At 40.2% G+C, this 11190-nt stretch overlaps 2 protein-coding genes across 2 annotated transcripts; both read left to right on the top strand.

Annotated features, from left to right (window-relative positions):
• Positions 1–4305: 4305 nt before the first annotated feature.
• Positions 4306–5778, top strand: LOC6558821 (probable serine hydrolase). The gene is made up of 2 exons (XM_001984449.3): positions 4306–4548; positions 4649–5778. Exons 1-2 carry the CDS (start codon positions 4525–4527, stop codon positions 5654–5656), a joined length of 1032 nt encoding a protein of 343 aa, XP_001984485.1. The 5' UTR covers positions 4306–4524; the 3' UTR covers positions 5657–5778.
• Positions 5779–6869: 1091 nt separating this feature from the next.
• LOC6557155 (probable serine hydrolase) lies at positions 6870–8048 on the top strand. Its single transcript, XM_001984450.2, has 2 exons — positions 6870–6962; positions 7030–8048. The coding sequence occupies exons 1-2, from the start codon at positions 6939–6941 to the stop codon at positions 7960–7962; spliced, it is 957 nt and encodes a 318-aa protein (XP_001984486.1). The 5' UTR covers positions 6870–6938; the 3' UTR covers positions 7963–8048.
• Positions 8049–11190: the final 3142 nt, after the last annotated feature.

The raw sequence follows: 11190 nt of genomic DNA, 5'->3' as shown, positions 1-11190 counted from the left end.
GGAGTTCGAGCGCATTTCTGTGGTGACTCGTAAATTACGATTGGCATGCGGCTCAAGTGGCCAAACACATAGTGAAAACCAAAGCTTGCAATTGTGCACAGATAACACTATGAGTCCTGTGTACATAAATCGAAACATTTGAGTTATGAAATGATGCTGAGAGTTGGGTATATGTGTGTGAGTGTATATATTGAGAAGTTAGGAACGCTATAAACAGATTTATGCTTGACAAATGCCCAAATATTTATGACCAAGCCCAATGACAATGCATAAATTAGCCACATTAATTATTAACTTTTGGCCAAGCAGCGAAACTCAACTAATAAACGCATAAACAAAGTAAACAAACCCAACCGACAGAAACAAAGCATAACAAAGACCGATAGCAAAAATAAACGAATATAGCTCAACTCGACTAGAATCATAAATATTTCGGATAATTAATTTATTGGACTTGGGATTTCCTTACCCGCCACAAAATCGAAATCGTGGCATTAAGTGTGGCTACATTGCTGGCTCTTATATTAAGCACACACACTAGAGACGCGCTGACAGGCGAAAAAGTCATTGCATACTTTTGTGTGAATTAAAATGGATATCGATTGCACATAAAAAGCATTGCATACTTTCAAGCGCCTCATTTAAATAATTTGCGACTTAATTATGAACAATCGAAAGAGCACTGCATACTTTTGAGCGAAATCATTTCAAATTCATTAGCTTTCAAGCCAAAAAAGTGCTGAAGATATACGGGAGAGGCAAGTTACATATTTTAAAAAATTGTGAGAACAAGGATTGATTTGTGTTTAATCAGTATATGTGCAACAACTATATATACATGTTGCCATGTTGATTGAAAGTAATTATCATTTATATGCAATTGAGAAATGTCAATCAGACATAACGTAAAATAACTGCAGCAACTGGGGCAGTGAATACTGAACTTAAAAATCAATAGTTACCTGAGTACAAAATATACCCCGTATATAAATTATTTAAGTGACACACAATCTCAATTTAAGTTCTCCTCTATTTATCATATTGGTTTTAAAAATAAAACATTGTTCTAAACATAAGTTAATGATAGTTCTCTTTAGGGTTTCCTTAACCAAAATTATTATACCCCGCATTACTCTAGTTAGAGGGCATTAAAAGCGGTGTGTGCATGTCCGATTTGCGGTTTTTGTCCGCATGCAAATTACAAATGCAGCCAAAAATGTACATTTGCTTGGCTTGTGTATAATTGTACGACCAATACAATTGAAACCACACGCTCGTTTACACACAAATGCACACACACACACACACATACACACGTGCACACGGTAAAAGTATGCATCAGTAAAAGATATGGCTAACCATAAAGCAGCACCACTAAACGAAACTTTTCAGCTTAAGTAATTTTCGTGTGAAAGTAATTCATTAAAATTAGATTATAACGTTTGCAGCAAGCCAAACAAATCTCAACAAAAAATAATTAAATTAAAAATGCCCTTAAAACTCGAACGGGCTGCACATTTTGGCCAAATGATTTCTTAATGCAATTTCTTTTGGGCCAGGTCATGAGTCCGGATGCTATTGTTGCTATTAAAAACCCACAAAAAACTCGGGCCAAATTCGGGCAAAGAAGCAGCGCAAGCACATAAAGAATAATAGCAGAAGTATAGCACAAAGTTGTCCCACCTCCTGTTGATGTTATTTTTGTTCTTCCTCTTCTTGTTCCCCGTTGTGCGTATCTGGGGCTACTTCCGGGCTTGCCTTTTGTTGAAACATCCAGCTGGTTGATCTCAGCTTAGTCTTTTGCTTAGGGTTGCGCACACACACAAAGCTGACAGGTTGAACGCGTCTCACCGTGGGCAAGAGCTGAGCTGAGTGAAATGGAGTGGAGTGGAGTGAAGTGGAGTAGAGTTTAGTGCACTTTTTTATAGATACCCGAGTGTTGTTTATCTACCGTTAAGTAAAATGAAAAATAAACGTCATGAAAGGAAACTAGGAAATGGCGTTATACAGGTGGACACAAAAAAAAAACGTCCCGGCTAACCCTTTTTTCACATTGTTGCTCTCTGTGATGAGCTATCATAAATATTTATCAAACAACTGCCTCGAATATGGGTGTCTGTGTGGCACTTAAGGTGTTAAAAAGGACACTCCGCAGAATAAGTGCTAACCGCAGGCGCAAGACGAACACGGTCAATAATGAAATGAGCAAAAAAATGAAGGAAAACAAAAAACGGAAATAAAAGAAAAATTAATTTGCATATGTTAAGTGGCAGTAGCAATTAAAGGCGAAGGCAGTCGACAGGATACAGCCAGGCTGATTTAACAAACGAACGAACGAACGAGCGAACGCCACAAAGGAAAAGGACTCCCAGTAAAATGCCAACACTGCCTGCCCCCCAATGGTGGCAAAATGGAAAATGTGAAATCATAATTGGCTTCCAAATGCTTGAACTCAATTATGTGCGCAAAATTTTTGGTGAATGCTGCCGTTGACAGGCAAATTATGGACTCAAGGCCAAGTCGCATAAGCATACACAATATAATATGTATGTACATAGCACTCCCCACATACACATTTATATCTACCCCTAAATATGGTGGAGTTGGGCGCCACAATGGCATGCCTGGGAAATGGCACTTTCACTTTGCGCTTGGCTTAGGTGCCCAGCACAATTTGCATAGCATTTCCAAGGACAATGACAAAGACAACGCACTGTCGCCTCGGGGACCAACTGCAGACCAAGGCGAATATAATTGGGTACGGGATGGGTGTGTGTTTGAGGATTGGGCTGGGCCTTTACGGGCAGTGGTTGAGCGGACATCACAGCCAACATGATAAATTACTCAAATACAAATTAAATATAAATCATGCCAGCAGTGCACAGGAAATTTGCACAATGCATTCCGATTTGCATGCGTGTCTAGACGTCATTCACTTTAACTAGTTGAGTCTCACCTTTAAGCAATAGCTGAAGTTTATTTTCATGTGCCAAAAATTAATCTAAATTTTGACTTAGATATATGGTAAAACCTAAAAAAAAAAGAGCTAGGGCACCAAAAATTTGAAGAAGATGCAAAAACTTATTATCATTATATATAAAAATGGTTAAATATAATGTAAGCAGAATCGAAATCGAGTAAAACACATCCAATAATGACAATGAATCTCTGCCTAGCCATTGTGTTATATATATCCCCCACACCAGCATTTAAACAGTGGTTAGGCCAATCTTTTGGCAACTGTCACAAGTTGGAGTGCATAACTAATAAGTCCAGGCGAAAGCCTAAGAGTTTTGGTGTCCCCCCAAGCAGATCTGTTGAATACGCCGTAAAATACGTGTCGTTCAGTTGCTGCATAGAAGAGGACGGAGCAGGAAAGAGCACTGGGGGAAATGACTACCACGGTGTTGGACAGCAGCAATGAGTTGAGTCAAGTGGAAAATTCGATTCGAGAGTCACGTGCTAATCGCAGCGCATTCCCAAAACCTCTCGGCAGTTTATTGACTCTGACATCTTGGTACCCTGGGGCAGAATCGCCTGTCGCAGGTACGGTAAACGGCAGGTGCGTCCCCTGCTCGCCACTTACGGCTGGATGAACAATATGGGCAGCTTTGCATGTTTCCTACCCTTGCTGTACTTCACACACATGAGCGTGGTCTGCATTGAGCTGCCCGGACATGGTCGGTCCTCGCACTATCCAGCACTATCCGTACGTCTGGTGGTCTAAGGTTTCACTGAAGGGTCACGGGACCAACTCCATCGGTCAGTAAGGAATATGCCCAGTCGCTCGTGGAGCGTTTCGCAATGCCGTTGCCCGATCAAGCCGATATGTTTAATGTATCTCGGGATCAGCACATTGTTCACCACTTACCAGTCATCAAGGCGAGTGATTCTGACTTTATTAACAGGGGATCTACACCAGCTCTGAAGAGCAGCTGGCTATGTAAATAACTATAAATTTTGCCATCACAATATAATAATAAATGGCAATGATAAGAAAAGGGAAAATAAAAAACTATAACAAATTGTTTCAAATCTCATTAAAGTAGAAATTACATTGCTGCCAAGCTCGTTTTTAAATAAAATCTAGTACGCGCCCTAAAAAGAGTATTCAGACGATCAGACATAAAATCAGCTGATTTAATTTGTTTATTTTGTAAAAGCTTTCCAAAGAACTTGCCCACATTCCAAATTACTCTTTACGATCCCAAAATGCGCTCTCACAATCAAGTCGGAGAGCTGCGAAATATATTTATTTGTTTGAGTAATGAAGAGGCGAGCAAAAGCTTTCAAAAGCCTCAGTTGTCAGCGAATCGTTTACGCTGAAAGACGCGAAGCGGTCGGAACTATCGATTTCTATTTTTTTGACTATAGTCATTTTTTATTAATAATACTCAAAATTAAATGCTAGTCATTAGCCGATAACCCAAAAACCATAAAAAGATTATATGCAAGAACCTTTGGAAGTCCAGATAAAACCAGACGGACAACAATAAACAGTCGAGCCAAATTTCAGCGAGCCACATGGGAACTTTATCACTGAACGATGTGAGTAAGCTAAATTAAAAGCTTTTGATTGCTGTCAGAGCAATCCACTTTGTTTATACACTGCTAAACATGCATATTTTTCTACATTGCTATATGACAGTACGAAGATGTTCGCATCTGGGCTCCTTGGGGTCATATTTCGGGTCGCTGGTATGGCAATCGATCGGATCGACCCATTCTGGCTATCCACGGCTGGCTGGATAATCTTGGCACCTTTGATACACTGATACCCTTGCTGCCTGACTATCTGGGTGTGCTCTGCATCGATCTGCCTGGACATGGTTGCTCCTCTCGAGTGCCATCGGGTATACGCTACAACACAGCTGAGTATATCCTCATCATAACAAGGGTCATGAAGGAGTACAAATGGACAAAGGTGTCATTGATGGGTCACTCGCTGGGCGGCGTCTTGAGCTTCCTTTACACAGCACTTGCACCACACACTGTCGACCTAGTCATCTTGTTGGACATTGAGAAGCCACCTATCGACACAACTGGCCGTATGGATTATTTCGCTAATATTATCGATAAAACCCTGGTGGAGGAGGAGCGTGCTGAAGAGGGTTCAATGCATGAGCCACCTTCCTACACGCTGTCACAGCTGCGTAGTGTTCTGAGCAAGGGTAGCCACGACTCGGTGCCGCCAGAGTTTGCTCAGCATTTGCTCTATCGTAGCGTGGCCAAGTCGCAGCTATATCCGGAAAGATTCTATTTTTCAAGGGATGGCCGCACCAAGTACTACACACCTCTTCCAGCAACTGCAGGCCTTATTGCTGAACTAGCGGGTCGCATTAAGAACAAGCCCTACCTCATTATCAAAGCCTCGGAATCCCACTTCATAGACTCCGAAGACAACGAGGTTATTTCTATTCTAAAAAATCAAAATCCACACTTTGAATATCACGAAGTTTCCGGCAGACATCATGCGCATCTTACCAATGCCAAAGAATGCGCCCAATATATAGTTCCCTTTCTGAGAAGATACCGACCGCCAACTGTGTCCAGCTGGTCGCTAAGTGGCGAGGAGCAGAAACTGAGCCAAAGGGAGCATCAAAAGGTGCAGGAGAGATTCTTTGCCAGAAACATAAAACGTTTTAACAAATTGTAACATAAAGTCGAGAAAAATCAACATAAATACTACAAGATCATACCGCACAGTAATATAAATTCCATATGTGCATATCGTTTTTAAATAAAATCTAGTACGCGCCCTAAAAAGAGTATTCAGATGATCAGACATAAAAGCAGCTGATTTAATTTGTTTATTTTGTAAAAGCTTTTCACAGAACTTGCACACATACCAAATTACTCTTTACGATTCCAAAATGCGTTCTCACAATCAAGTATATTTATTTGTTTGAGTAATGAAGAGGCGAGCAAAAGCTTTCAAAAGCCTCAGTTGTCAGCGAACAGTTTACGCTGAAAGACGCGAAGCGGTCGGAACTATCGCTTTCTATTTTTTTGACTACAGACATGTTTTATTAATAATACTGAAAATTAAATGCTATATTATATGGAAGAACCTTTGGAAGTCCAGATAAAACCAGACGGACAACAATAAACAGTCGAGCCATAGCCTGTCAATTAGCTTCTCTTTCTCTCCACTTAAAAAAACAAAAACAAAGTTTAGCACTGCTTTCATCTATTGCAGCTAAGAAAACAGAACATATTTTATTGTTCCTTAAAATAAAAGTGGCGAATATATATATATGGTCCAAAGATTCCAATAATTTGTCTATATTATAATCTTTAACAAAATCAAAGTATTGCAGTCGCATATTTAAAATAGAAGATATTTATCATTGAAGAGGATCTCGACAAGGACGTGGAAATCTGATTTCCGTTCTATCTCACTGAAGGAGTTATTAGCCCAAATATTAATGCCTGAACTTATTGAAATGTATTTGGTGGCGGAGATAAGCGGTGAAGACGTTTCCATCAATAAACCGCCAGAGTTTGACAAACATTTCTTCTATCTATCAGCAATTCTAACTGATGCGAAATTATGGTTTATCTTTTAAGGTAATGTTAACTATATCTATTATGATTAGAATAAAATGTAAAGAGCTTTGAAATTAAACTCGAGACGATCACAACATTTAAATTTGTATTCACCATAAGATTAAAAAGCTTTCAATTAACTTGATATCGACTATTGACCGTTACTTGAATCAGTCGACGGTTAACCCTTTAAGCTGACAGACGGAAGCAATTTTATTGATTACATTCCACTGCTGTGATATAAAAAAGATATGAAATATTAAGCAATTGAATTTCCGCTCTAATCTGTTGCCCCCAAGTTCTGAGAATAGATAGTAGAAAACTTTCTGCAAACGAGCTATTGCATAGCTATAAAGATTTGTCAAAGGTTCTAACTTTAAAGAGTCATCATGGGAACTTTGTCATTAAGCGATGTGCGTAAATATTATGAACAGCTTAAGCTACACAAATAATATATCTTAACTTCTGATCACCTGATAGTTCGAGGATGTGCGCATCTGGGCGCCCTGGGGATACCTTTATGGACGCTGGTACGGCAGTCGATCGGTGCGTCCTATTCTGGCCATCCACGGCTGGCTGGACAACCTGGGAAGCTTTGACACGCTTATACCTTTCATACCCGACTATCTGAGTGTGCTTTGCGTCGATTTGGCTGGACATGGTGGCTCTGATCGATTGCCAGCTGGAATGCATTACAGCGCGGATGATTGGATTATTGCTATTGCCAGGATAATGAAGCAATATAAATGGCCCAAGGTCTCGCTGATGGGTCAGTCCCTTGGAGGTTCACTCAGCTTTCTCTACGCCTCAATCGCTCCGCATTTGGTGGACATGATCATCGCATTGGACATTGTTTTGCCACCTCTCGAATCTTCTGACACCTTGTCGACAATGGCGTACTTTATGGAGAAACATTTGCAGGAGGAGGCACGCTCTGCAATCAACATAATGAATGTGCCACGTACTTACACAGAAGACCAGCTGCGTTTTGGATTGAGCAAGGCCAGCAACTTTTCGGTGCCGTTAGAGCTTAGCCATCATTTGCTCTATCGCAGCGTGGCAAAGTCGCAGCTATATCCGAATAAGTTCTACTTGACAAGGGATAATCGTGTTAAGTTTTATACTTTATTTCCATTCAATCCAGTTCTGGCTGCTGAAATGGCAAGACGCATCAAAAGAATGCCTTATCTTATAATTAAGGGCTCCGAGTCCAACTTTATTAACTCTGGAGCTGACGAGGTTATCTCCATTTTAAAGAATCAAAATCCGTATTTTGAATACCACGTAGTGCCCGGCACTCATCATGTTCATTTAATGAATGCCGAAGGATGTGCCCAGCATATTGTTCCATTTCTGAAACGACACCGACCCCCCGGAGCAAACAAAGATGTCCAGGTGTCCAATAAGCTCTAAAGATACACTGGGGAAAGCTGAGTTGATAACTTAGAAAAGTGAGGAAGTGGGAGCGAAAAGACAATGAAACTTTATTAAATAAAATACTTGGCCATCAATACTGTCTTTGTAAACTGTTTTGCTATACATTTGTGTGCGTGTGTGTGTGTGTGTGTGTGTTGCTCTTAAGCTGCTTACCACACTTGAGCGCTTTAGAACAATTAGCCACGGCACACACCAGTAGAATGCCATAGCTTCCACTTTGGCTTGGCCATGTTTGGCAAAGTTAAGCAACTGTCAAGGAATTGAAGTTGTCCTCCAGCCGGCTTATGACTTAAGCCTAGAGAAATGAAATATCAAATAGTGTTTCTGGTCTGGGCATGTATTGATGAATGTGTACAATCATAAGCACTTAAATAACATGAAATATAGTCAATTGTTGGGTGACAAAGCATTTGAAAATCATTTAACAAATATTGTTGGCGTAACAACAAAAGCGTTGCCTACTTTTGGGCGGCGCCAGCAAAAAATTAATTTCTTGCAGCCACACAAAATTCCATTGCCTACTGTCAGGGGAGGCGCCTAGTAACGAAACGGAAACATCGAAGGAGCGTCTACTTTATTTAATTTAAGCAGTTTCCCGCTGTTTTCAATACCCATCATCGAACGAGAAACTCAAATGAGGCATATTGGGGTGTTTCCATGGTGAAATGAATAGAATAGAATAGAAAAGAATAGAATAGAATAAAATAGAAATTCTAAACATTACAATTATGTTTAAAGAGAGGACTGAACTGAGGATTATACTACAGGGTATCTAGCACACAGGCAGACAATAAATTGTTGCTGTCCTTGGCACATTTGCTGTGGATGCGTGTGTGTGTGTGTGTGTGTGTGTGGTGAGAGGAGCTGCCTTAGTTGTTGAATTTCAAATTTGTATTTGCTTTTGCGAGGCATAATTTCCTTGTCATACACTTTGATTGCTGATATATGTATATATTAAGATGTATGCTTTAAAGTTTGTCCTCAGCTGTAATTGCACGGAAAATTCAATCAATTAGCGCCACAGTCAAATTTCTTGCATATTTCCCAACGTTGATTAAGCAACAACATTTAAGCACTATCGATTTTACAATTTAGCTACTGCTACACACTCACACACACACACACATGTGGCTGCCTCTCTTTGTGTGTAAGCAGAGATGCCACAGCGCCGCAGGACGTCGTTGCCGTGTGGCTGAAGCTCAGAGGCTCTGACACTGAAGCCATAAACTCCAGGTATGGCGTATGCCCAGATTTTTAAATTAAGGCGCAAGCTAACAAACTTGATAGCCTTTCTGGCAGTCTCAATTTCACATAGATTCGCCAGGCATTCTTTTGAGCGCGTGTGTGCGCCAAATTAAGTTTACGAACAAAAAGGGAAACGATATTGGCTAAACGACTAATGACAGCTAACGATATTAAGGTATTTTGAGAAGTTCAATAAAAGCGGGAGTTTTACAGAAAAATGAAAGAAAAAATCAATATTTAATTTAACAGAATATAATTCTTTTAATGGCTGGGAGTCAATAGAGAAATCAAACTTTCTCAAAAGTCTATCAATTGTATACTTCCTGCCAAATTGTTCGAATTGATTTTTGTAAAAGCACATTGAAACAAGTGAATTGAAATACTTTCATTTCAAATGAATTATGCAGGTTAAGGCCATCACACGTTGAGAGCATCCCCTTCAGCTGCGCGCTTAATAAACTAAAACTAATGGCAAAACTGTTTAAAATTCTGAATGTGCCAAGCTAGACGCTGCAATAAATCTGAAAATACACTCAATTGCCAAAGCGCATGCAATGTTGCAGTTGCAGTCGCAGTCGACGTTCAAGTCGCAGTTGCTGCTGTTTGAAACGTGCGCGCAATTTTCACAATTTTCTAATAGCCGCTAAGCCTGGGACAGGGGGCAGGGACAGGGGGAGCAGTTTCTGTATTCAGCTGTGTAAAAGGTCTGTTATTAAAAAGGGAAACAAGCCAAAAACATTTCACGTACGCGGCCAGAGTTGCATAAGGGGTTTTTTGTATTTAACTTGGCCGGAAGTGCTTTCGACGCCATTTTGCGGTCGGCTTTTATGGCCCGGTCCGGCATTGCAATTGAGAGTGCAGCCCAGCTACAAACTATACACGAGACTTGCCTTGAATGCCCTTTATCAGCTACGTGCCCATTCAGCCCAACACGGGCTTAAACATCCATCTCGCATCCAAAAGGAAAAGCTAGCGAAAAATCAAAACCAAAAAAATAAAAAGCGCGCCTATTTTAGAAAGATTGCCAATAAATTGTTGCTAAGCAGCGGAAGGGTAACGAGCAGCAGCCGGAGCAGCAGGAATTGGCTTTGATTGCGTCATGATTCGTCCTTTGCTGCTGACACAGCAGCCATTTGCATTTACCGCCCAACCCATCCCATCCCATCCCAACTCGACCCACAGCATTTCGGCTTGCCATTGAGTCTGCCACAATTTACATGTGATTGACATGTTTATAAGGGTCACTCAGCAGGACCTTAAACTCTCTGTTGTCCCTTTTCCGGCTGTTCGATTCCTCGGGTCTTTGTTTTGACATCCATAACAAGTGAAGCCTATAACTGGTTTTCACTTCTTTTCCGCTGTCAGTATATCTCTGATATTTGCACTGTCCGAGCATACTAAATATCCTTTTGCATTTCAAGTGCTTTACTGTGGCAGCAGCAGCAGCAGCAAAGGCAGCACGACTGGATTCCCATATGTACACACAATTAAGAGTTCCCACGTTTGGAGTCCCATGAATAAAACAACAAGTTATAGCATTGCTTAACAAAGTTTTAAAGACTCTTGTATGCCCTAATTGTACGACAGCACTTTATTGAATGATATTTTATACAGGCAAAACGTAATCGTATTTGGAGAAAAGATTCCTTTTATTAAAAAGGAAACTTATATAAATGTTAACTTAAATTAAACGTTTATCATTCATATTATTTCTCTAATTCATAAAGAACGCTATAAAAATGTTTACTTTAATTAAACATATATCATTCTGTCTATTAAGATATCTGCAATACAAGAAAATAAATCTATGCTCGATAAAACAATACTGTCCCACTTTGAACCACAGTTCAAATAGCTTATGTACCCAGTTTAGGGATCAAAAGAAAGCACACACTCCGATATCAACCTGAGCAGACAAAACGCATGTTTTGTTTTAATTTAGCAGACGGCAAAGCAGCC

This window comes from Drosophila grimshawi, unplaced genomic scaffold (assembly GCF_018153295.1).
Source record: "Drosophila grimshawi isolate 15287-2541.00 unplaced genomic scaffold, ASM1815329v1 contig_44, whole genome shotgun sequence".
In the NCBI taxonomy this organism is placed as follows: domain Eukaryota; kingdom Metazoa; phylum Arthropoda; class Insecta; order Diptera; family Drosophilidae; genus Drosophila; species Drosophila grimshawi.
This window is presented reverse-complemented; position numbering and strand designations above follow the sequence as displayed.

Coding starts and splice junctions, on each gene's coding strand:
- LOC6557155 (XM_001984450.2), top strand. CDS start 6,939: ATGGGAACTTTGTCATTAAGCGAT. Junction 6,963..7,029: donor GAACTTTGTCATTAAGCGAT/GTGCGTAAATAT, acceptor ATCACCTGATAG/TTCGAGGATGTGCGCATCTG.
- LOC6558821 (XM_001984449.3), top strand. CDS start 4,525: ATGGGAACTTTATCACTGAACGAT. Junction 4,549..4,648: donor GAACTTTATCACTGAACGAT/GTGAGTAAGCTA, acceptor GCTATATGACAG/TACGAAGATGTTCGCATCTG.